This window comes from Sceloporus occidentalis, unplaced genomic scaffold (assembly GCF_023333645.1).
Source record: "Sceloporus occidentalis isolate IW3139 unplaced genomic scaffold, rSceOcc1.0.p SCAF_3, whole genome shotgun sequence".
NCBI classification, from domain to species: domain Eukaryota; kingdom Metazoa; phylum Chordata; class Lepidosauria; order Squamata; family Phrynosomatidae; genus Sceloporus; species Sceloporus occidentalis.
In genome coordinates this window covers 201,527,898-201,554,462 of record NW_028316983.1, presented here as the reverse complement: position 1 = coordinate 201,554,462, position 26,565 = coordinate 201,527,898, and the positions used below count along the sequence as shown (strand labels likewise).

At 38.9% G+C, this 26,565-nt stretch overlaps 1 protein-coding gene across 2 annotated transcripts in view; it reads left to right on the top strand.

Moving 5' to 3' along the window:
• Nucleotides 1-26,272, top strand: part of TOX (thymocyte selection associated high mobility group box) — a 295,588-nt gene extending 269,316 nt beyond the window's left edge. For both annotated transcript variants that reach the window (XM_089517363.1, XM_089517362.1), the window contains 3 exons: nt 6,061-6,447; nt 19,764-19,915; nt 23,410-26,272. In XM_089517363.1, coding sequence (XP_089373489.1) covers nt 6,061-6,447; nt 19,764-19,915; nt 23,410-23,446 — 576 coding nt within the window. In that variant the 3' untranslated portion in view covers nt 23,447-26,272. The remainder of the gene's footprint in view (nt 1-6,060; nt 6,448-19,763; nt 19,916-23,409) is intronic.
• Nucleotides 26,273-26,565: the final 293 nt, after the last annotated feature.

The following is a 26,565-nucleotide window of genomic DNA, read 5'->3' as shown; positions in this document are numbered from 1 at the left end:
ATCTTTTTTATAAATTATGTCCTATTCAGACCAAGTTTGTACCATCTTTAACACACAATAGAGATCATGCTGGATACCTTCTTGGGATGCCAATAGCTGAAGGAGTGTCTCTTCTTTTATCAGCCTGCCCAAGTTGTACATTAAGTGCTTCAGAAGAGTGTTTTCCCAAGTACCTCTGATACCAAAGTGCAATTGCAATGTTGTAATTGCCCCAAATCCATCAGAGACCTCTGTGGCTAACAGGTCCACATTGCTACTGTCAAACACACTCCTTGAATAAAGCAATACTATTGAGAAAAGGCAGGATCCTGCCATTCCCAAGATTAGGTAGCATTCATTGTCTCTTTTCCAGCTGCAATGTGAGTAGAGAGGCAAGCGATGTGTTGATGTTGCTGCCTCTGAGATGCCAGCTGGGGTGCAGGCAGGAGAGCTGTTCAGAACTGCCCCTTGCTCTCGAGTTTGAGAGGGGCTGGCTCTTGGCACCAGAAAAGGTTGCTCTTGGCACCAGAAAACTTTATATGTTGTATAATAGTGTCAGTGGAAGAGCTCACACCATGTGCACAAGGGAAGGTGATGTTTTTGGAATTACTCCAAGGCTCCAGCCATCTCAATCTAGCGTTGCTTGGTACATTATGTGACAACAGAAGAGAAAGCCTTTCCTGTTGAGCTACCTCAGTATATTTTTATAAAAACAAACATTGGTTGAACTTGAAGCCCAGCTGATACCAATATGACCAGGTTCTTTTTGGCACCAAGTCAAAACTTATTTATTTTCAAAGGCATATTAAACTGACTTATGAAAACAGATTTCATAGCATCTGCCTTTTTTTTTAATGTTCTGCCTTGTTTTGTGCTATTTCAATGTCATTTTTAAAGAATTTAAATAATAATAATAATAATAATAATAATAATCTTATTGCCATCCAGTGAAGGATGGTAGGTAAATATTTTTTTGAAATGAATATGTAATATGTAATTTAGAAATAATTACATTTGAGTCTCTCAGGAACAGCTGCATGTGTTAAAGAGCTGCATTGGTAATGGGTTCAATGCCCCAGCATGCTGCCCCATAGCAACCTGCCATAAAGTTCCTTGCCAGAGTTATGATATTTGAATGCTTGCCATTAGGTGGCTGCATGTCTGCCAGATATTTTTACTACAACTCCCATAACCCTGACCATTGGCCATGCTGGCTGGGACTTCATAGCTCAAAACCTATAAAGAGGATTAGTCTGCCTACCCCATTGAATGAAACTTTGGTCCAAAACACACTGCAAAAATAATGCAGTTTGAGACTGTTTTTACTGTCCTGACTCAATGCTAGGGAATTCTGGGAATTGTAGTTTTGTGAACCATTTAGCCTTCTTTGTCAGAGAGCTCTGGTGCCACAATAAACTACAATTCCCAGGATTCCCTGGCACCAAGCCAGGGCAGCCAGTGGTCTCAAACTGGATTATTTCTGCAATGTGTTTTGGACCTTTGTTCTCCCTGCCCCCCCCCCCCCCCCCCAAGACAGTAATAATATAGAATATGGAACTTTTTGAACAAATTAAGCTTTTTCTTTTAAGGTCCTAAAACTTATTTAGGCTTTCATTCAACTTCTTTGTTCCATCTCTGCCAAAGTTCCATCCTCTTCACTCCTTCAATTCTCACCTGTAGTTCTTCCTAGTCCATATCCTCGTGCCCCATTCTTGCTTTTCTCTGCTACTACTCTGTCCATGGCCCCAGCAAAAAACTAGATATGTCATTTACTGCTGTCTTTCCCAGTTTGGGGCCCTCCAAATATTTTGGATTACAACTACCAACATTGCTATCAGAAGTCATGCTGGTCAGGCCCATTGGGATTTGAAGGCCAAGACATGAGGCGTGCACTAGACAGGTGATTTATTTATTGAGGGGGGGGGGAATGCAACTCAGATATTTGGGCTTTTGAACACACTTTCCTCTCCTGACTAAAGGGGGGCAGTGACTCAAGCTGTTCCATATATATTTGAAGTAATAGGATACTTTGGACTTGAATACAGCCTGAATCAGAAGTTGTTTTGCATTCAAGTATAGGACCAGGATACCTGAAGGTGTTAGGCTGCAATGTTGTACACACGTAAGATTAAACTCACTGAGTTTACTGAGAGCTACATTTTAGTGGGATTATGTGCAGGACTGCATTTGTTCCCGCTACGTAATCTCTGGTATCAAATGACTTTCTGTAAATTGACTCAGGGACTGTACAGACAGTCCCTAAGGAGCCTCCGGAGTCCGCCCCTTTCCTTGCTGGTTTGGGGCTGTAGCAACCGCATGCCACAGCCCCAATCTGGCCTTTCCATGGCGCAAAAAGGAACCGCAAAAAGTGGCTCCTTTTTGCGCCATGGAAAGAAAGGGCATCCTAGCTGCTGCCGTGGTGCCTTTTCACCACTTCTTAAGCACAGCTGAAGACACAGCGTGATGCCACCCACCATCTGGTCAAGCGGGTGGTGTGGGGGCCATGTCTGGGTGGCCAGCCATGCCCCCACTCCGCCCAGAGGCTGACTTTTTATTCCAGTCTGTTCAGGCCCTTAGTCATAAAACAAAACGGACCCTTTAATCAAGAAGAATGCTAGCACTTCGAAAGGCAACTATGGAGGACCTAGATAAGATCATGAAGTGTAAAGATACATCAATGAATATCAAAGTGGTGATCATCCATACCATTTTATTTCTATTTCTATGTATATTTGTGAAAGCTGGAGCATGAAGAAAGCTGACAGGAAAACAATCAACTTATTTGATATGTGGCACTGGAAGAGTGAACACTGTGAACCTATTGACCAATAAATGGGTTCTAGAACAAATGAAGCCTGAACTTTCCCTAGTAACCAACATGACCAAACTGAAACTATTGTAGTTTGAGCATATCATGAGATGGCATGACTCATTAGAAAAGAAATAATGCTTCTTAAGTGAGAGGCATTAGCAAAAGAGAAAGGCTGCATAGTTTTTTGTGGGTTTTTCAGGCTATGTGGCCATGTTCTAGCAGAACATAGCCCGAAAAACCCACAAAAAACTATGGATGCCAGCCATGAAAGCCTTCGACTTTACATTTAGAAAGGCGTCATTTCCAAATGAATAAACTCAATCAAGAAAGCCATAATTGATGACAAGGTGTCTGGAAGGTCTCTCATTCATAGAGTTGCCATAAGTCAAAGCCAGCTTGACTCTCTGACCAGACGTTGTTGAACCACTTCTCCTTTCTCTTCAACAGCATGAAAATTCTATTTGCCATTATAGTGTAGAAAACAATTTCATCCTACTTTCTTTCATCTCTCTATAATAATAGGGAGACACATTTTATATCTCTTGTACTGCTGCCATTTCAAATGTCATTTTTCAGTGTGCACACATCAGGGCACCTACTTCCCATGGCTGGAAGAGACATTTTTACCTATGCACAGAGAAGTGAACCCCCCCTTATCATTTACATTTAATTTTGCTCAGTTTACCAGAGAAAATGCATTTTTGTTGCTATCATTACTACAGCTTGACTCGGGTAGATGAAGTTATCATTTTTTCCACTGTATATCATTGCGCATAATGAACCAATTTCTGTAATGTGCATACTGGCTGATTGGTGGTGATGGTGCATACATCAAAAGGAATACAAATGGTTCTTCACAGGCTCCAGTGACCCCAAAGTGCCTGGAGTAGCGTTAAACTTATTTTTACTTGTAAACGGAGCAAATGTGACATAGAGGTTATAGAATAAGGGCATATATGCATCTTCCAGCCCTTGTTTTGACATAGTACTGTTCCTTTCAAAGGAACATTTTGTCTTTTTTTTTTCCTGGCATGTTTCACCTTTCACTAGTTATTCATTCCACTTCTCCCTAAGAGATGAATTATTATTCAGGTACATATCCACGGGGAAGCCCTTGGGAGTTAATCTCTTACTCTTTGCTGAATTTATGTGAGCACATCTAGTTTATAAGTCAGCCAGGATGAAATGAGTGTGGAAGAAAGTGGACAAAATTTTAAATGTTATATGAAAGTTATTAGTGAAAATAGTTTTCCACAATTTATTCCACAGCACAAATAAAAATAAATTCCTGTTTAACTTAATGTGTTTGGTGTTTTTTTTAGTTTTAAATAGCTGTTGGTATAATGCCCTAGAAACTGGTGAATTGTTAAACTTGTGGATAGGAGTGGTAACTTCTGAGATTCTGAGACCTTGCAGTGACCTAACTGGAGGACCACAGCTATTCAGTCATTGCCATGATCTGGGCATACAGCTCTATAGCTGTAAGTAGAAATGAACAGCAATTGCCATTGTTTGATAGGCAGAAAGGAGCATTAAGATATCCTGGGGCGCTGGATTCTAATGGCCTGGGAACCAGCCTCTAGACTCAGACCATTATCTATTTTGTGCTACAACTATGAAGGGTGTAGAAGTGTACTCCTGGTTTTACTGAAGAACTGTGAGCCTATGACAAGATTTTAGTGAGTTGTGGGTTACAGTGATCCATATTCTGGTAATTAGATTACTGTAATGTCCTAAATGTAGGTTTGCCCTTGAAGACAATGTGGAAAATCCAGTGAGTAGAGAACCTAGCTGCTTGAATTCTAACTGGTACAGCCAGGTTTTTTTATATCATGGCAATTTTAAAAGAACTGCACTGGTTGCCCGTTTCTTCAGCTTAAGGTGCTGGAACAGACCTCGATGCCCTCAGTAGTTTGGGACTCAAATAACTGGAGGAGTCCCAGACTTCTGCCTCAAGATTGTCAGGAGAGTCTCTCCTCCAACTGCCTTCCTTAACTGAGGAACATTTTGTATCTGTGGGGAAGAGATGTGATCTGTGATTGTGCCCAAATTTTGGAACCCCATCCCAAAACAGCAATGTGATATCCACTGCAAAACAGCCATTGTTTATTTTGGTGATGATATTTTTCTAATGAACTGTGTACCCTCTCTGTGGCCTTATGAATCCTTAGGAGGAGATGCTTAGCAAGACACTTTGTTGGCTTGTTTCCCACCTCTGCATTTGCCATCTCTACCACCACCAAGCAGTGCTTGGTGCTAGCAATGCAAGTTGTTCCACCACCAAGCAATGCTAAAAGGAACTAATATTCTGGAGTCTGGACAGAGGGAGAATTTTAAGCAGAACAGCCACAGAGCTATGTTGTTTTTCTATAACTAGAAACAGCAGCTGCAAGACTTATAGAGATTAGAGAAGGAAAATTAATTCTGCAAAGCCACAAAAAAGCAGCAGGAATGCAGTTGAGGAGGGTTGAGAATCAAAAGCAGGAATGCATTTGGCTTTCTCCTAGGAGTGCCAGTGATACCATGCAGGTAGGTAAATGGATGAATATCCCTGTAACTGTCAGATGTCTAATTAGTTGTCAAGGCCATGTACAACGGTTTGTTTAGAATTTCTATTTGTAAGCTTGTTGTTGTTGTTTACCACTTATGGCAAACCTGATGAATCTGATGCAAGGTGTTCTTGGCAAGATTTGTTCAGAGGGGACTTGCCTTTGCCTTTCTCTGAGGCTGAGAGTGTGTGACTTGCCCAAGGTCAGCCAGTGGATTTCCATGGCTGGTGAGGATTTGAAATAAAAAATTCTCTGTGTGTGTGTGTGTGTGTATTAAGTAACATTTTACTTTTTAAAAAAGTAGCTGTAAAGAAGAGTCACACATTCACCCTCTTACGAGATTTAATAACTGTAATAATTCCAGTTTGCAACAAGTAAGTCCAATCTTACTGTTAATCATCTGGAGTAAACACCTTAAAAACATCCTTGTAAACATCTTAAAAATAAGAATACAGTTCAGAATCCAAAAGAAGTAAGTGGTGAACTTATAGAAAGTACATGCAGATATTCTTATAAAATGTATTTTTTTGTTCTGTAGTGGTAACAACAGAACATTAGAGGCTTCTACTGAAGTGTCTTCAGATCTTTTGTCCTTGGAAAAGTAGGGCAAGCTTAAAGCCAGTATATGCAGTCAGTTACTGTGCCTGTCAGGATAACAGCATATATCAGTGTCTAAGTATTATCTGGTGTTGTATTTCCCCCCTTTTCTTTCTTGAACAGAGCTACAATGAACCTGTGGATGTTAAAGTATCCCAGCAACCTCAGATGATGAATGCAAAGCAGTCTGTGTTCCATGGATCTACACAGCCTCATTCAGCACTGTATCTAAGTTCCCATTACCACCAACAAGCAGGAATTAATCCTCACATAACAGCCATACATCCCAGTATTCCAAGGAATATAGCACCTAAGCCTAACAACCAAATGCCTGTGACTGTTTCCATAGCCAACATGGCTGTGTCTCCACCTCCATCCCTTCAGATGAGTCCTCCAATCCACCCGCATCTCAGTATACAACAACACCAGCCACTTACAATGCAGCAGTCCATTCGTAACCAGCTACCAATGCAAGTTCAGTCTGCTTTACATTCACCTACAATGCAACAAGTAAGTCCTGTCTAATGTTTTTAATCTCTTATAACCCTGGTCAGTTGGTTACTTCATTGGCAAGTGCATCGCTTCCTTCTTCATAAGTTCATTCTTCAGCTATCAATTGTAATGCCGAAGGATAGATCCTCCTGATAGGGAAAAATCAGGTGACACCTTTTTATGTGTAGATATAACCATGCCATAGTGTGTGCCCAAAACCTGTGTCTAAAGCTTTGATTGCAATCAGATATTTTGGTCAGCTTTTCAGGTATTAAGCATGACCTCCCACTGAGTCATATTATACTTATATGGTGACTTATATGGCCACACACTCTAATCCTCCCTCAATTTACATCCCATCTTTCTCTCACACCTTGGGACCCAAGTGTTGTTGGTACTGTGATTTGCAGTGGCTCTTTTTGCTTCTTAGATGAAAGTTTATATCACTCATTTAAAAACCCTGGGACCCTCTGCATATGCCCATCTGTTTACCTAAAGCCCCAAGGCATGGTCCACAGTCATATTTTCTTCATCTGTGATATCTACATAGCTAAAACCAATTCATTCCACAGAAAACATGGAAGTTTACAGAAGGTCCTATGCTGCTGCTTCCCTCACTTTAACTTTTATTTCAGCTTAGGAACTCTGCTGAAACCTATACAGACAACAGGGGGTGGGGGTGGGGAAGTCACAGCAATTAGAACCATAGTCATTAGAACCATAGTTCCATGGAGCATTCTGAATTGCACTATGTTTTGCTCTTTTGTATTCATCAGAAACACCTCAGATTATCATTATTCTATTGTATGTTATTTAAAATAGTATAACAGACTATTTACTCCTCATCCCTAAAGACTTATGCACTTGGTTCTTGGATGGGTACTTTCTTCCTTTCTGAAATAGCTATTTTGCATTAAACAGAGACTAAGAGCTATATCATCCATTTATATCACAACCTGCAAGTAGGGTTTTCATCTCAACTATATCCTGTTGGTGACCCTGGCCAGACGGACACTGCATTATTCAGATGTTTTCATTTAGTGGACACTAAGTGACCCAAATTTTTTTCTGAAGTGATGACAGCTAATTTAGGACTTCAGTGTATGTAACATTCCCCAATTATTTTTTCAATGTGCTTTAACTTATGTATGATGTAATGAATGTATTATGCTGCTCATTCGTCTAGACTGATTGCCTCTGTCCTAAGTTTCTCATAGGTCACGTGTCAGATGTTACCTTCTAAATCATGGGGTTCATTAGTAAAAGGCAATGTAAAAGGGATGTAGTTAATTAAGCCAAATAACTTGTAATGGTCAGAGGTTTATATATGTTTATTCAGGAACACTGTGGTTAGTGAAAATAAAACGTACCATAAAGGCAATGATATAAATTTATTTATTTTTTTTTTACTTTTTTAAAAACCAAGTGTATTTCATCATGCCTTCTGGAGAATAGAACTATGGTACCAATGTTTGTACAGCTATGTGCTGTTGGTAATGTAGGTGTTAATGTATTATTACACTAAAAGATAATGTAATGCAGCCAGCCCTCCATATCCATATTTCTCTTCTATGACTCCCTTATTTTTTCCTTCTCTCTTGTATTCCACTCCCACATTTTATTCATTCTGTCCTGTTTCTTCCCTATACCAGGCAGCAGAACCAACTCTTTTTGAACTGTTTTAAAGGGTTTGTGGGCTTTAGAGGAAAGCACCAGATGGAATCACTTATAGCTTCTGTGAAGAAATTAACATTCTAGGCCTATCCTCAGCTTTTCCTCTAGGGAAAGTTAGGAACTTCTGCCACCTAAAAATGGTACTGCCAGCTATGGACAGATTTTAATTAACTAATATGAATCAATTTTTAAAACAAATAACCATGACATCCACATGCCCATTAGTATCCAAGTTTCAATTGTCCAGGTTTTATGATCTTAGAGATATGCTGGACAGAGACACACAGACCCTACCTCATAGGAAAGCAAACTCCCTCTGAACAAATCTTTCCAAGAAAATCCCATGATAGATTCATTTTAGGGTCTCCATAAGTCAGAAACAACTGGGAGGCACATAGCAACAAAGCTATCATGCATAATATATTTGTCTGTTTTGTTGCACTAGTAGTCAAGTACTGATATTGTCTCTCATACTTCCAATTCTTTCTTCTGGATGTATTGTGAAGGGTGACAAGTCCATTCCTGCTGTAGTGGAGTCTGGTATCAACAACTTAATTTCCACTGGGGGGGGGGGATGTACAATTGGGATTAAGTTGCTAAGAATAAAATAAATGAGAGAAAAAATAGGGAGCCATGTCATGTAACTGATCTAATAGATTTATGTATTATCATACTTTAAATACTTGAGCCTAGATCCAGTTTCTAGGTCCAACTAGAGTAGACTCATTGAATCAATTGCTAAATAAATCAACTTGCTAGGACTAACAATTGGATTTGGGGCATTGATTACATCTGTTTTAAAGTAACCATTTATTTATTTATCTTACCATTATGATTATACCAGTAGCATTCTCAAAAGAATTGCAGCTTCATTTATTTAGGTATACTTTTTTATTCAGCAGTGTCTTGGGCATTCTGTATTTTCCCACCACCACCAGTCTTTCCCTTCCACACACATCCACACTATCCCCCCGCCCCATGTTTCAGAAAGTGGTTAAGAGCAGGAGAGAAAAATCATTAATATCTGTCAACTGTCCTTATAACCTTAAGGGAAAATCTTTGTATGATATCACACAGACAGATTTTCAATTTCCGTGGGTAATAAACAGATGCTTTAGGATTTGGATGTAATTTAAAGGTTTTAAAAACATCACATTGAGATTGATGAATAAATCAGTTGTGAAGACAAAAACATTGATGCCTGTTGAAAATTCCTCTCCAGACAGGCAGGAAATGAAATTAGTTCTTGGTAAAGTGTAGAGATGAGGATCATAGTTTAGGTTCAGCTGCAGGCTTTTTAGTACTTGCTACAGTTGCACACAAAACCCCCAGCTAGGGATACAGAAATCTAATTAAAGAGCAAATGTCCCGCCTGACATCAAATTAATCTTTATCAAGTCCTCTTATTTTTATTTCAATCTGGCACAAGAAAATGAAACTTAAAATTCGAAACATGTTGCAAAACAGTTGCTGATTGTATCTTGGACATTACAATGCAAAACATTTGGCACTGTCTCATTAGTCCAGAGAGCATTCATTTACTTTCTTTATGGTTTCTTTTTTATTTTAATTGCATCACTGTTTGCAAAGCCCTTGTATGAAATACTGTTCAAATATTTCTGCATGAGACTGGCACATGTAGCCAGAACATTTTTGAACTGCTAGAAATGTCTACTAAAATTGGAATTTAAGCACCTTTTGTTTGCGTTTGCATTTCTGAAATTCTTCAGTTAGCTTTGTCATGTACGTTTTCAGTAAGCATTATTACAATAACCTGATTTCTGAATCAAATCTGATAAATGGCAGAACATAGGGGCACTACTGCATCTATTTTATTGCTTTGTCATTTTGCCGGGAAGAGAGATTCTCCCCTAATAAGAATCCTGATAAAAATTGTAAGATAGATTTTCTTTTTATTGCTTTCCATCTGTATCAATAACTGACTAGGTTTATACACAGAACAAGGAATAAACATAGAAAAAACCCAATTAGTAGACATTCCAAAAAGCCACTAATCATTGCTGACAGTTCCAATATAAACATCAAATTAGACAGTTCCAATGCAATTCCAATGTAAATATGAAATCACCAACTTGACACCTGAAACAATGTATACTGCGCAAAATACTGGCTCTGCTGCCTTTGTCTGCTTCAGCACAAGCTCGTGAACAGAGAAATCACAATTTATTTAGTGAGACAGTTGCCATTTGACCAGGATATAGTTTGCCAAGAGACTTGTAAGCCACTTTTTAAAATAGTGGAGACATAGTACAATGGGTTAGGTTCCAGGCTACAGCTGTAAAGCAAATATGACATTAAAGCAAATCAGTTTTTTTTTTCATTTGCAAGTGCATATAAAAGCCTAAAAACTAATCCCCTCTTGTGCCAGAGACCACTCCCAACAGCCATCTGCTTCCTGATTAACAGAGGAATAGACCCCAGTTGATCACAGCGGCTGCTTCCTGGTAAGTGGGGACTGGGCAACTTTCAGGATACCTATGAGCCTCTAAACTGGGGCTACAGTAGGATCATGGATACATAATAGAGTGTGTAACTCTGGGATTACAAAATCATAACTGCCAGGATTCTGGCCAGCAGTACTGTACTGTATCATTGAAAAATTTCATTTAGCAAAGTGCACTAAAGTGAGGTGCCTGTATGCAGATTTAGATTGCAATCCTCTGCACATTTTTGCCATGCTAGTTAAAGTAGAATCACAGCACTATAACTGTGTAGTGTGAAAGGAGAGTAGGATATTTAACTAAATCGTGGAGAGTAGTAAATTTGACTAAATAGGCTATTTGATCAAGAGAGGAGAGTTTTGTGGAGAGTAGCACATTGTGGACACTAGGATATTTGACTAAACAGGCCATTGCGATCCAACAGGACTCTTCTTCTTAGGACTGGAGTGTGGCTTTGGCATGGCTTCTGGCCTCATAGGATGCATGCATCATTGAAACAGCATACCTCCAAAGTGACCCGAAGCAGCTTTATTTTGGCCTGTCTGTACAGGCCCAATAATAACTTTATTAAGGACACTCTTTGTCCCTTTCTTAGGTATCCAAAACCCTTCCTAACTGCCCTTCACAGCAGCCTATCCTAGCCTCCATGGCTCTTCACTCCTCAGGGCACACTAAAACATCAACTCTAATCAACTCCAAACACTGCTCTGTCCTTTTTAGACTCACTCCTGGGAGCAGCCTCCACTTTTTCTTAGCTTTGTTCCCACTGGCTGTTGTCAAGGTTCCAATCTGCTTGTTATCACCACACATGGTTTTAACTTTATAAATTGTTTAATAGTTTTTATAACTTTTATCCTTTTTGTTTAAGTTCTTGTATCATTTTTAAAAAGTATTGTTTTTAGTAATTTATAAACCACTTTGAGTCCCATTATTGGGGAAAAGGTGGAATATAAATGAATAAAATAAATAAATAAACCTGGCAGAACTCTAGAACAACACAGCAGAATAGTACCAGCACTTGGTAAGGGAAATTTCAAGAAGACACTTCAGGATATGATGACAATGTATTTTATTCTCCCTCACATTTTTGATGTCTAATAATATTCATATTTCTGATAAATTCTATTTAAAGTGAAAATTATTTCACAGTACCATATGGTATAAAGGTATAACAGTTAAAATAATCCAGTTAATTTTTTCTTTTGAAGGATTTGATGTTCTGAAATGGCAATTTGATTGTACTGGTGCCACAGATGTGGAAAAATTTCATACCAATTTGATTAAGGTTTAAACTATATTGTGCAATGAATTTAATTCATTTGTTATTTTTTGTAGTTGTCGCATAAATCTAGAGTATTTTATTAGATTTATGTAGTGAATCTATTGGTTGAACTTGATTTATTTGTTTGATACATTTCATTATATAATTGGGATTATGTTGCTAAGAATAAAATAATTGAGAGAAAAAACAGGGAGCCATGTCATGTAACTGATCTAAGATATAATAGATTTATGTAATACCATGATAGTCAAATTAAGAAAACTACTCCCTTGAAAAAAAATGCATCCTAGGAAATACTATATGAGTCAGGAAACTAACAAAGATTAAAATGGGCCAGATAATTTATTTGGAATAGCTTTCCATGAAGCTTTTGCAGTGAAATTCAGATCGTACAATGGGAAAAAAAATATATCCATTTAGAAAAGAATTTTTAAACCCAAAGCATGGGTTGAAGCGGTTACTTTAAAAAAAAAAACTAGATAAGATATAGCCATGTTAGTCTATAGAACCAGTGTGTAGAGAGATCTTGTACACCTTTGAGACTAACTGAATGCTGCCAACTTCTTTCTTTCAGTTAGGGGCTGTGCAAACCAGCTGTTTGGGTTTGCACAGAGTTGAGGTGTGGCATCTCCACGATGCACAGTCTGGCTCTGCCCCCAGGGTAGCGTGATGCCAATCTATGGATGTCATAATACATTAAATACTTGAGACAGATAACTTGTGAGAAAGCAAACAAAATTGATTAATCGCTAGCTAATTTGTTTCAAAATAGTAAAAAAAAAATTCTACAATTCCCCAGATCTATTGAATAAAGATGTAGCATCTTTTGTAGTGGTGTTGAGGATATCTAACAGTTCAAAGAGGAGGTCCTTTTGTGTGAGCTTCAATATAGCTCTTTTAATTTAAAACAGTTTCTGATTAAAACACTACATGAATTAGCATGTAGCAATTCACACCCTGTAAAATTTTAAAAGATACACAGGTTTGGTGTGACGGGTATTGGTGGTATGGACAACTGAAACAAACAAGTCTCCCTATATTTTGAATGTTATTGTGGGCCTTCAAGTAACTTAGGCCCAAGACAGTCCAGCACTTTGTGCCAGCCTGGGCCTGAACTTGGGTCGCCCGAGGGCTGAGCGTTTACACACTCCAAGCCCTTCTTGCGGCACCTGGATGCCATCTTGATATGTGCCTGACCAGATGGGGCACACCATGATGATGTGTCCAAATGGCGCTGCACACGAGGGGCATCGTAAGGCTGCTCCATGGCCCTTACAGTGCCCCTGTATAGCCGAGAATAAGAGCTGCATTTCTCAGCTCCTTTTTCGAGCAGGTTGGGGATGTGGCGTCCGGTTGCCGCGTCCCCAACCCAGCACTTCCAGGGGCAGCACAGAGTCGCCTCTGTTGGGCTATCTGTCAAGCCCCTTATAGTCATAGAACCTCTGACCTATGGCTTCCCTTAGATCAGGGGTAGGCAACCTGTTTGAGTCAGGGGCCGGGTTGCTGTCCCTCAGACAACTGGGGGGCCGAAGCCGGGGGTGGAGCTTCCACCCTCCGGGGGCAGAGCCGAATGCCGGGGGAGGAGCTTCCACCCTCCGGGGGCCAGGCCTCCTCCTCTTTGCCTGCCCCTGACGGGGCCCCAGGCCCTGTCAGAGGCCAGGAAAGAGCCGGTGGCGGCCGCCAGCACTGGAGGCCTCCTCCTCTTTGCCGGCCCTTTTGCCGTCGCTGGGGCCCTCCAAGAGGGCTCCGGCAGCGGAAGAGGGCCTCTTGGATGGCCCAGCGACAGCCCCAGCAATGGCATCGTGCCTCCCAGAGGCCCACTGCTGCCGCCGGAGCCCTCTTGGAGGGCCCCAGCAACAGCAACGGGCCTCCCAGAGGGCTGCTGCCGCCACCAGAGCCCTCTTGGAGGGCTCCAGCGGCCACAGCAGGCCTCTCAGAGGGCCGCTGCCACCGTTGGAGCCCTGTTTGAGGGCTCCGGCGGCGGCAGTGGGCCTCCCAGAGGCCTCCGCCAATGGCGGCGAAGTCTCGCGCGACCTTTCATGTGGTCGCACGAGACTTCGCCTCTAGGCCGCCGCCATTTTCTTTTTCAAAATGGTGGCGAAGTCTCGCGAGACTTCCCTGCCATTTTGAGAAATAAAATGGCGGCGCCTGGGAGCGGCGAAAAGCCGCAATCAGCAGCAGCAGGGACCGGCTGAAAGGCCTCCGCGGGCCACATCCGGCCCGCGGGCTGGAGGGTGCCGACCCCTGCCTTAGGTGATCCTATCATGGAGTTTTCTTGGCAAGATTTGTTCAGAGGAGGTTTGTCTTTGCCTTCCTCTGAGGCTGAGAGATATCACATGGTGAATTTCCACGAGTGGTTTCTTGAGTCGTAGTCCAATGCTAAAACCACTAGACCACAGTGGCTCTATATTTTAAAACTGTGAGAAAATAAAACTAACATTATATATTAATCAAATGACATAGTAGAAAATCCTGCTGATCCTTTGAGCGCACCAGTGAATTATCTTAAGGAATGTAGAGAATTCTGATAGAGAAACAGTTGTTAGTTGGTACTAGTGCAAAACTTTCAATAGCTTTTTGTTGGGAGAGCAGTTTGCTTCTCTTGCATTGTTTGGAATATTTGGGAGATAGCTTCTAGAATATTGCTACTGTGATTAAATCCACCTATTAGAACTGAGTTAGAGAAAACCTTGTCATTTAAGCAAAAATTTACAAAAAAAGCTTCCACTCTTCTTTTCAACTTTAACTCATTTTATTTTTATTTATTTTTTCAAACATATAGGCAAACACCATGATCAGGCTAATTCAATGTTGCTGATTTTTTTTTTATCAATTTGGAAAATGCTTTAAAATTTAAAATATGTGTTGATTGTGGGTTTATTATATTGGTACGTTATCACTTATGTATCTTTCCTTTTGTCTTTTTAATGCTTATATGATTTTCTCTGCTCATATTTTGTTTGCTTGATTTGCACACATTCTTTTTTTCTCCAATTAAAATTGTTAAAATGAAAAACAAGTCTCGGTTTCTGATCCTTTGGAGCCCTGGGCCAACTTTCTCCCCCTATCCCCCCTACTGTGGTGAGAAAAAACATCCAATTCGGAGGGTACATGGAGGACAGCAAGAGGGAGGGAGGCTCACCAGTTCTGGTGGAAGGAATGGAATCCAGATGAATTAACACCACTGAGTCCTGGGTTCTGTCTATTCCTATCTGTGATTAACATTGACACTGGTGAGGTTTCATTTCATTATTACCCATAACTATATCTAATGGAGTATTTGAATATGCAAGGACTGAAGGAATGGGGATGAAAATTCTCATCTATGGCTTTTTGTTATAACAGCTGATAGCCAGCTTTATTATGATGCTTATGGGTTCATCAATTGACTGTTACTAAATAACAGTGTGTGTTTGATTTTTAACTATAAAACAGAACCAAAGAAAGGTTTCGGCAGTATTTTATTATCCCAACCTATATGGAAGAACACCAAGATATTAAATCTTGCCAAAAAAAATCCATGTGTGTATTCATAAAGAGAAGTTTGTTCTGTGTACTGTTGGAGATTTTATTGCTGTTATTATTTTGGTATTGTTCTAGAAATATTACAGAATTTCTAGATGACATCACATTTTCTCAGTGGCAGATATCTCATTGTTTTGAGTTATTTATGCCTTTTTCCCCAAAAGAAAATTCTGATAGAGATGCTCAGATTTCCTTAACTAGATCACATCTAGTTTTTACCATGTATTTTTACCATAATCAAAGGAGTCAAAGACAGAATAGACAAAGTGGTGAGGAAGCACAACCTTCAAATGGTTTACAAACCGACGAAGAAAATCCAGCAAATGCTTCGCTCAGCCAAGGACCAGAGAGACCCTCTCACAGCCGCAGGAGTTTACCGCGTACCATGCAGCTGCGGACAAGTCTACATAGGGACCACCAAACACAGTGTGCAAACAAGAATCAAGGAACACGAGAGACACTGCAGACTGGTCCAGCCAGAAAAATCAGCAGTAGCAGAACATGCCACTAACCATCCTGCGCATAAAATACTGTTTGAAAACACTGAAGTTCTGGACCATGCCAACCACTACCATGTCAGGATGTACAGGGAAGCCATTGAAATCCACAAACACCTGGACAATTTCAACAAAAAAGAGGAAACTCTTAAAATGAACAACATTTGGCAACCAGCCCTGAGCAAAATAAGGACTCAGCAAATGCAAATGGGAAACCACTCAGAGTCAGGGGCTTTCCCAGCAGATAATGATCACCAATTAGCAGACATTAATCCTCTTTTGCATTAGCCTCCCATCCTGAGGTCAGCCATCAGCACAGAACAATACACATGCAAATCACTCCTGCATTCCCAGGCTCACAGAGTATATATATATACCCAATTTTTCCAGGCAAAGCATTCTCTGAAGATGCCAGCCACAGATGCTGGCAAAATGTCAGGAAGAAACTTTTCTGAAACATAGCCACATAGCCTGAAAAACCCACAAAAAACTATGGATGCCGGCCATGAAAGCCTTTGACTTTACATTAGATCACACCTTGTTGGAAAAATCTTACTTCAGCATGCTACCATTGGTTGGGACAAATATCCCCTAAATATGGATTGATTTGGACTTTGTGTAGGTTTGTTGTTGTTCTTGTTGTTTTAAATGGGAATTTCACTTGTTTACTACTCTGCAGGTCATATTCTTTTGTAAGAGGGATGGAAAATCTATTGCCTGCCAGAAGAATTAGACTGGAGCTAATACTGAGTTTGAGTACAGTTAATTTTTGGTCCTGTAGAAACCTAAGCATGCCAATACTCAGACGTTACTAGTTTGCAGCTGTCTCAGGTTTTGGGATAGCATGTATTTGGGCCATTTACTTTTTGCTGATCTTAGCCATACAGTCTTTCCTCCTACAACATTTGTTGTTGTTGTTAACTGCTCTCTCTTCAGTCAAAAGGCTTACAATTGTTAATTAGACATTTTCCTGCCCTCAGCCTTATAATCTAAAAAGACAAGACACAAAAGGAAAAGGGAATGACAATGAGGAAGGGGGAAAGTCCAGATCATCTTTTCTCCCTCTGATGCCTGCACCAAGGTAGATGGACTGGCGGGCCCTTCTTACTGTGGCTAGGCCCAATGGAGCTGGCCTGCCTTTCCCTCCCTCTGGATGGTGGTGGATGGAGGGAGGGCTCTTCTTCTTTTCAGGCAAGGCCTAATGGCGCTGGCTTGCCTTTCTCTCCCTCTGGATTATGGTGGGAGGGCCTTCTTTTTCAGGCAAGGCCTGATGGAGCTGGCCTGCCCATCTCTCCCTTATGGTCTTCCTCTCTTTCTGCTGCCCTCTGTCTTTCCTAGCATTATTGTCTTTTGTAATGAGTTGTGCCTTCTCATGATGTGGCCAAAGTACGACAGCCTCAGTTTGATCATCTTGGCTTCCAAGGGGATTTCAGGCTTGATCTGATCAAGGACCCATTTGTTTGTCTTATTGAATGTCCACAGTATCCTCAGCACCCTTCTCCAGCAGTACATCTCAAATGAGTTGATTTTTTTTATCTGCTTTTTTCACTGTCCAGCTCTCACAGCATACTATGACTTGGACGTTTATAACTTTGGTGCTCAGTTGTATATCTTTACTCTTGAGGATCTTGTCTAGTTCTTTCATAGCTGCCCTTTTCATTCCTAGTCATCTTCTGATTTCCTTACTCCAGTCACAATTCTGATCAGAGTTTGATACTAGGTTTAGGAACTTTTCAATTTCCTCACTGTCTATGTTGAATGTATGTATTTCTTCCATGGTCATTACTTTTGGTTTTGTTATATTTAGCATTAAGCCTGCCTTTGCACATTTATATTTGACCTTTCTAGTAATTGTTCCAAGTCTGTGATGTTTTCCACATTTGTTGACATATATTACCACTACAATTGCTTCTATCTGTGTAGATGTTTATCAGTTCAATTAGAGTATTGTCTGGTCCTGGTGATGTACTTTTCCCAATTTCTCTTATTGCAGCTTCCACCTCACTTCTTAGGGGGTTCATCTTCATATGGTTCTCCGCTCCATGTGTCATTCATTTTTTCATCTCTTCTATATAACTCTTCTGTGTATTGCATTCAATATATTTTTATTTCTTTTTGATCTGGTAGTATGTTCTTTTTCTTGTCATGTTCCAGCCCTTGGTTTGAACATCCCATTGCATTCCCAGATTTTTGGAAGAGGTCTCTCGTTCTCCTTTTTTTGTTGTCTTTTGCTACTCTGCACTGATCATAATGTATATAATTATAATAGGTCTATTTTTTCCTTTCACACTTGTCGTTGCACAGTTGCATTAATGGTTCTGGATTGTTCCTATCTCCCTTTACTTTTGCCTCTCTTCTTACCTTTAATGACTGGAGTTTTTCATCTGTCATCCATTGTTTCTTCTCTTTCTTCCCACTTTTAGTGTCTTCCTGCATTCTTCCTTAATTATGTCCTTAGCTTCTGCCCATAGTTCATCATGTTCTCATTCAATTATACTTACTAATGCAAATCTGTTTCCTTTATTTTATCATTTAGTGTGAGTTTATTTCGTCTCCATTTTGCACTCTTCAGTTCTGTCTGATAGTTCACATATTACAGAATTTCTCACCATGAGTTGTTATGAAACCTTTAATATTTTTAATCAAAGCTACTTTATATGTCTTTACCATGGAAGACTATTCTTTATGTCACTACAAAACCTTGCACAGGGACTTTGCAAACCTTCTGCTTGTGAGATAAACTATTGCTTCCCCAAGAAGTCCAAAATGTGGAGAACTAGAAGCTTCACAATCCTGTCCTTGAAAAATGACATTCTAGGTCTATGCCTGAATAAATTTTATAATAATACATGTACCAAAGGTAGAATTTTTCTTCCACTCCTTAGATCAACTTAATTGCATGAGTAGCAGGAATGATAGCTAACTGTGTCATTATTATGTGTGTTATTTAGAAAACTCTTGATTTAAATATTTACTTCATTTATCAGATGTAAACATGTGTCAAAACTGTGAAACTTTAAGAAAATAGGATCAATTCAACTAGATGTCATCTTTGCTTTATATAGAGTACATTCTCCTGATGTCCTTGAGAAGTTTATCTCTTTAGAGCAATCTAGTGTGTTCTCTAGAAGAAAGCATTAGTTGTTTTATTATGGTGCATTATAAAGCTCTCTTAGCCTTTCAGCAACATTCTTTGTTTATTTAAGCTAACTGCTGTATGGAAAATCAATGTATACAATTCTTGAAAATCTGATCAGGTCTCATGATTTTGGAAAACAACATTTAAGCATGCTACCTCCTCAGTGAAACAACAGCAAGTTTTTTTGTTTTGTTTTTTGCTGCTTTTTGCAACATTAGTCCAACAACTGTTAAAAAGCTTGAGCTGATTTTTGTGTAGTTGAGAAAGAAGTGCAAATAAAAGCAGCAGCAGATGGTCCTTTTGTGACTGAACCAAATAAAAGGGGCTTGAGAACAATAATCGTGAATAGGTGTAGTCTAATAAAACACTCAGCCACCTGCTGCCTGCATCCTTCAAAAAGATTCTGTTGCATATTCTTGGAATTAACTAATAGTGCATCCTTCAGTTGAATCGAAATATGAGCTGCAAGAAGCACACAACCCTTTCTTTTATATTCCTGTGTTGAATGAGTTGTTTTCCATGGCTTTAAAATGTCTCTGTTCTTTGTCTCTGAATTCTACACTATTGCAGTGTTTTATCTTGCATTCCTTCTCAACCAATTAAAATGATTGTTTGAAAAAACATAAGCATCCTTCTGGTTTCATTTTACTTCATATCTGAGAATGCAGGAATACAACTTGGTACTCTGTCAAGACATGCACTTAAGAGGTTAAGTTGGATGACCAAGCATTATTTTTATTTTTATTTTATTATAGGGTTTTACTCTCCAGCCTGATTACCAGAATATTATCAATCCAACATCTACAGCTGCACAAGTTGTTACCCAAGCAATGGAGTATGTTCGTTCAGGGTGCAGAAATCCCCCAGCACAGAGTGTGGACTGGAATAACGATTACTGCAGTAATGGGTGAGCACCCAATGGATGTGTTGACTAATATTTATCACAACAGCTGGGCAAAAAGTATGGTATCTGTGTTTTATAGTTTACTCTCCAGATAACAGTACAAGATTTGGGTGCTTTTGCTTCCTATAGTGTAATAATGACATTTTGTACCCAACTTGTGATAGAATAAAAGGCTTAGTTTAATTAATCTTCAGCAGAAAAAAAAAGCAAAGAAAACAGAGACTTAACAAATTCTGCCAAGAAAACCCCCTTATAGGCTCACATTAAGGTCACCATAAGCAAGAAATGACTTGATGGCACAGAAGAACAATAACAACAATATCTGGGATATGTCTATAAGCCAGCTTGCAACACTAAGGGGAAAATTCCCTGTATGTGTAATGCAGGGGTAGGACACATGCAGCCTTCTATATGTTGATGAACCGCAACTCCCATGAGGCCAAGCCAGTCAATAGTCAATTGTGAGAAATGCTGGGAATTGCAGTCTGAAAATATCTGGACTACTGGACAGTATAGCTCTCTGGTCTCATAGTATAGCCCATATGTTTGTCTTTGTATGTACCAATAGCAATAGCAAGTACATTTCTATACCGCATATCAGTGCACTTAAGCACTCCCTAAGCAGTTTACAAAGTGTAAGCTAATTTCCCCCAACAATCTGGGTAATCATTTTAGCGACCTTGGAAGGATAAAAGCCTGAGTCGAGCTTGAGCCCTTTTACTGGTATTGAATTTGCAACCTTATGGTTTGTGAGTGAGTGGCTGCAGTACAGGCATTTAACCACTGCGCCACCAGGGCTCAAGCAATACAGGGGGTGCTTTGATTAAAATACTTTGTGTTTGTGAGTTAACAAAAGCATTTAAGTTGAAAGATTTGGGAGGAACACGGAATGGAATGCACAGAAACTGGAATGCAAAGAGATCCTGGTTGATGTGAAATCCACTTGAGCTCGGCAGTGTCCTTGGGTGGCATTGCTTATTCTCTTTGGCCTGAAGCTAGGAACGCTGCAAACACGTCTTAGTGTAGATTCAGAGGTGCCATAGCTCCACCCTCATATGCTGCTATGCTCTGCTCCTTGTATTTTTGTGCTAAGTTGTGATCAATCTGTCTAGATTTAAAGGATTTAAATCTGTCTAGATTTAAGCATTTCATTTGCCAGCCCAGAGCTGGAGCTAGCTGTGCTGTATCATAAATGTCCTTCGATTTTAACTGCACTGTTGATAGAATCTAAGATATACCATAGCATAAATGTACAGAAATTATTAAGTAATTTTAAACTAGAAAAAAAACAATTAAAAATAATCTAAACAATAACATGTGCAGAATGCAATCAATCATGATCTGAAGGCTTTACTAAAAAGTCTTGTTTTGACTTGGTAGCTTTGGTACCAATTGGGTGTCTAAGGAAGAGGAAATTTCATAACCAGGGTGCCCTAACAGATAAAATTCTTCCTTCCTACAGCAATAGGGACTCACAAGGGGGCTTCTCCAACAGACTTCAGTTCTTGAGTTAGATGTATATAGGGAGAGAAAGATATCCTTCAAGTATTGAGGCCCAAGCCATGTGGAGAGTACTCCTGTTGACATGTAGGTGCAAACACACAGCTGTTAGAAAACAGGTTCTGAGGAGTAAGAACATCTCCATCAGAACATCATTTCTCTGTGGTAAACAGTGTATAAAACACAGAGAACCTCTGGATGTGGGAATAGAAGAGATATCTTCTCATTTTAGTAGCTTGCAGGTCAGCTACACCATATTATACTGTCGCAAGAGATTAATATTTTTTCTATTTTTAATTAGTTTTTTCAAAGACAAACAAATTAATAACAAAACAAACTTCTGTTGTTCAACTTCTTTTTCACAATACCTCCTAAGTACTTAATAAGGTAATTACATCCTGTATTCTTATAGTAAACCTAACAGCGACTTCCTATATATATATATTCTTATTTCCTTGTTTTGTATAAAGAAAAGTACATTTTCTACCTTTATTTTTTTAACCATCTACTTGGTTTTGTTAACCATCTGGTAAGTAGCTTCTAAGCCTTCATAGTTTAATTTGCTTATTCCCAACGTGCTTCTATTTTTTTCCTTTTTTTTAATTGTTGAGTTGTTTTTCCATTGATTATCATCATTAATTCATCCATTATTGCATATTAATTTAATTTAATTTCCCATTCTTCCATTTGTGGTTTATCTTTTTCTTTCCAATGTTTGGCAAAGACTATTCGGGCCGCCATGATCATATATAATAGTACACTTGTTTTTTCCTTATTTAATTGATCTTTCAAATCATCTATTATATGTAATAGAAACAATTCCGACTCATTTTAATATCTTTCTGCATTACCTCTGCAATTTTTCATTGATTTCCCCCCAGAATGTTTTGGCTTTTTTGCATTGCCACCACATATGGTAAAATATCCCATTTGGCTTTTCACACTTCCAACAATGTTCTTTGTACTTTTTTTGTATCTTTGCAAGTTTTGATGGTGACATATGCCATCTAAAGAAAAGCTTGTAATAGTTTTCTTTTAAATTGTTACATTTTGTAAATTATAATTTTGTTTCCACGTTTTCCCCCAGCTAGCTATAAAGATTTGTTTTCCCAGATTTTGCATCCATTTTATCATATTTTCTTTGATGGTTTCTTCTTTTAATTCGATATCTAATAGTAGATTGTACATTTTTATCAGTTGTCAGAGGCTCCAATTGAAATACCTCATTGAATGAATTGGGTGCAACTCCCACATGTCCAGAAACAATCATAGGTTCCTGTCTTGTGATTAATGTACACCATTCAGTTAATCCTAGTATCAACCTTACAAGTATGTTCTATGTAACTTTCAGTATCACAGTTGTTGGACAGGGAATTAACATTTTCTTAGCAGTAAACTCTTGCAATAGGAGTACTACCAAAATTGTATTTTTCTTGCTCTTGTCCAAAACTGGAATAAGAGCTGCATATTCTGGAAAGGACCAAATTATTTGACCTGCTGTAAAACAAATTATTAATATTCCATCATATCCTAAAGGAACTATGAGAATATGTCTGTTCAAAGACTCCTCTTCAGTACAATATAATGAGCGAGTGTGGTGTAGTGGTTTGAGCGTTAGACTATGACTCTGGAGACCAGGGTTCAAATCCCCATTTGGCCATGGAAACTGAGGGACCTTGAAAGAATCACATCCTCTCAGCCTCAGAGGAAGGCAAAGGCAAACCCCCTTTGAACAAATCTTGCCAAGAAAATCCCATGATAGGGTCACCTGAGGGTCTCCACAAGTCAGAAGTGACAACAAGAATATAATACATAACAAATAATACATTTCTCAAGGGTATATACAAGTAGAACAGAAATGAAATTCCACTAATGTTCAGTGTGATATCAAAACACTAATTTCAAGGGATCATATTTACATTTTAACTATTGACATTTGATTTTAAATGTTATCACTAAGCATTCTTCTCTTGTTTTCCTCCTCTCTTTTTCAACAGGGCCATGCAGAGGGACAAAGCACTGTACCTTACCTGAAACTGTTTTGTTGAAGCAGCTCTTCTTTCCATTGAGGAATGCAGGGAAGTCCTTCCATCGTGGATTGCTTTATGCAGTCAAGGCAGTTCTGCATTTATTTAGAAAATATAAGTTGCTAAGCACTTAGGACTATTTGAGCTGGTGGGTCATTCACTCTGGGAAAAAAATAGTCTTGCTCCTTCCTCTACCCCATTCTTTCTTTTTCTTTTTTTCTTTTTCTTTCTCTTTCAACATACTTTAATGGACATTGCTTTTCTTCTTTCCTTAAGGAAGGAGGCTTGGACCGTTCTGATATTCTGTTGGTTTTTATTTTTGCTGTGAAGTGCTGCGCTAGTAACTGCCTTAGCAACTGTAGATGTCTTGGATAAAAGTCCTGGATTTTCCATTGGTTTTCATAATGGGTGTTTATATGAAACTACTAAAGACTTTTTAAATGGCTTGATGTAGCAGTCATAGCAAGTTTGTAAATAGCATCTATGTTACACTCTCCTAGAGTATAAAATGTGAATGTTTTTGTAGCTAATTGTAATTTGAAACTGGCTCATTCCAGTTTATTGATTTCACAAAGGGGGTTAAATTGGCAAACATTCATATTTTTACTTCATTTTTAAGCAACTGACTAAAAGTTCTATATTTTCAAACTCTTTGAAAGAAAAAAAGGAAAGTTATTCCCAAATGAATTTAATTAAACAGAAATTGGCATTGTGTCATTAGTTATACAAGAAAAAAGTCTAGTATTGGGAAAAGAGCAAACACATTTATTTTGTACTGCCTAAAACTGCTTTTTTATCACTTTATGTGTAACAGTTAGTAAACGTCATTTATGTCCTCTTATGTATAAAACTGCCAAATGCTTTCTTGGTATTTTATTAGATGCAGAAACAGATTGGAAACAGCTAAATTATAACCTTTACATATGGCTATGTATTATTGTTTCTTCATACTGTGTCTGTATTTAATCTTTTTTTTATGGAAGCTGTTGCGCCTATTTATGAAATAATAAATATAGGTGTTTGTAAGTAAATTTGTTAGCATCTTAAAGAGGATTTTTTAAACTACTTTTGTTGGCAAGAAAGTATTTGCTGCTGGAGTGAACACCTTTAGTTTTTACAGTGAAATGAATAAAGCCAAACCAGGATTTTTTTTTCTCTCATAGAAAATAAAGATAATCAGCATTTATTCTGCACTTCTTATATTGATGTGGGACCAAAATAAGAACATTAGAAAAAAGGAAGATGAATCTTTAAGAAACTTCTCCATGTCTCTCTGATTATAGAAAAGAAGGCTGTTCACATAGCTTTTTTTTAATACACATCAAGGTTTATAGATCTTCAAAAATAGGATGTGCACAAGGATTTCCCTATTGTCTTCTATGGAGGAAACTTTTCTGCACATTCACAAGTATTATGTTCCATATACAGGTGAATTACCTTGATCCTAGAAGACAACAGAGAAAATCCTGCAGATGTGTAGCCCCACGCAATCTATAGAGGGTACTGGGCCATAGGCAGAGCATGAGTGCATCCCTCAGAAATTGAAAGATCATCTTCCCCAAAAGTGAATTAGGGCTATTTACTGAAAAAGGAAACCAAAATCTAAAGTTACCAAAAATGCTTCAGTTATGAGAGCAAGAAAGGGCTATAGCATTGCCTGTATGCGTAGGAAGTAGTGGAAACAAGGCCAGTTCCTTAGTAACCACTGGATGGCCCAAGAGTAGAAACAGGAGTAAGAAAGGGCAAAATTGCGTGGATTTTAAGATGAATCCATACTAGATGCTGCTCGTTCCATAATTCTCCAGATGGAAGCAGGCACCCATAGCCTCCCTAGGAAAAAGAAATGAAGCTTTAAAAATGTTTGTATTATCATTCCCAGAATTCCCTAACCAGCATATCCTCTGCCCATGATGGTGGAGATGGGCCTATTCAGAGGGTTGCAGTCAAAATAAGTAACCTTTTCAAAATCTGGAAGCAGTTTCCCTTTTTTAAATCTCTTGAACAGCACAGGAAAGAATTAACCTGTCAGTTCCCAATTAATGTTTACTTTTCATGTTTTAGAGCCCTCCCACCACCACCTCTCTCTTCATTCCAAGCAAATATCAGATTACATTTGGGATGTGTTAATTCTCATAATTCCCATTTGTTTTCATTGGCTTGTCCCTCACTATGAGTGAGCTCTGCCAGACAAGACATCTCTCTGCATTTTGGGAAGTGTACAAAAATAGTTGCTTTACCTTAAGGGATGCTTAATCTGACAAAAGTTTTAGAACCCTTACTGCTGATCAAATTAGTAGCCATTTGGCTTCTATTTGGGATGTGAAATAGAGACATTTCGTTAATCCAATCTCTCTAACCTATTTCCATGTAAAATGCCTAGAAAGTACAGTAAGTTTGCTTTCAAAAATCAGGCAATGTACAAACTTGAATCATTTGAGCATGTAATAATTAATAAATAATGCAGATCAGATGTGATTATTCATATGATGTAGCCAAGTTCTAATTTTCTTATCTTGAATCCATATAGGAATCCATTATTACATTCATAGTTTATTGTCTTTGTATTCAGTACTTTAGAAATTTACCAGCACTAACAAATAGGTTTTTTTCCCTTTTAATTCTGTTATGGTAAAATTGCATTTCCCACTCAGATTAATTCTTTTAAAAGAGCAGGCAGTTGGTGATTATGGGAATCAACTTTGACAGTTTTTTCTGGGAGAGTGTTGTATTATCAGCATCTTTTCTAGAGATGCTGTGCTGTCACAGTATACCATTTAGTCAATATCCAACCAAGGTTCAAACTAGAAGCAAATATTAATGTCAATAAAAAGTATGTCATAAACTATTTCTGTGTGGAGTTGTTGCTCTTTATGTATCTGCTAGGGTTTAAAGCAGTGGTCCCCAACTTTTTTGGCTACCACCCCCTTTGCTCTTGGGCGACAACCTTAGTGCCCCCGATGCCTGTTTCTTGATATTAGGTCTACTGTTGTACTGCAAATTCATAACAACCAATCTTGATCACTGCTCCCTTTGTATCCAGTCCCCTTGGGAGCAGCAGCTGAGCAGCAACTGAGAAACCTCTCTCCCATGCCAACCTTGTGGCAAAAGCCAAAGTGGGCAAGAAGC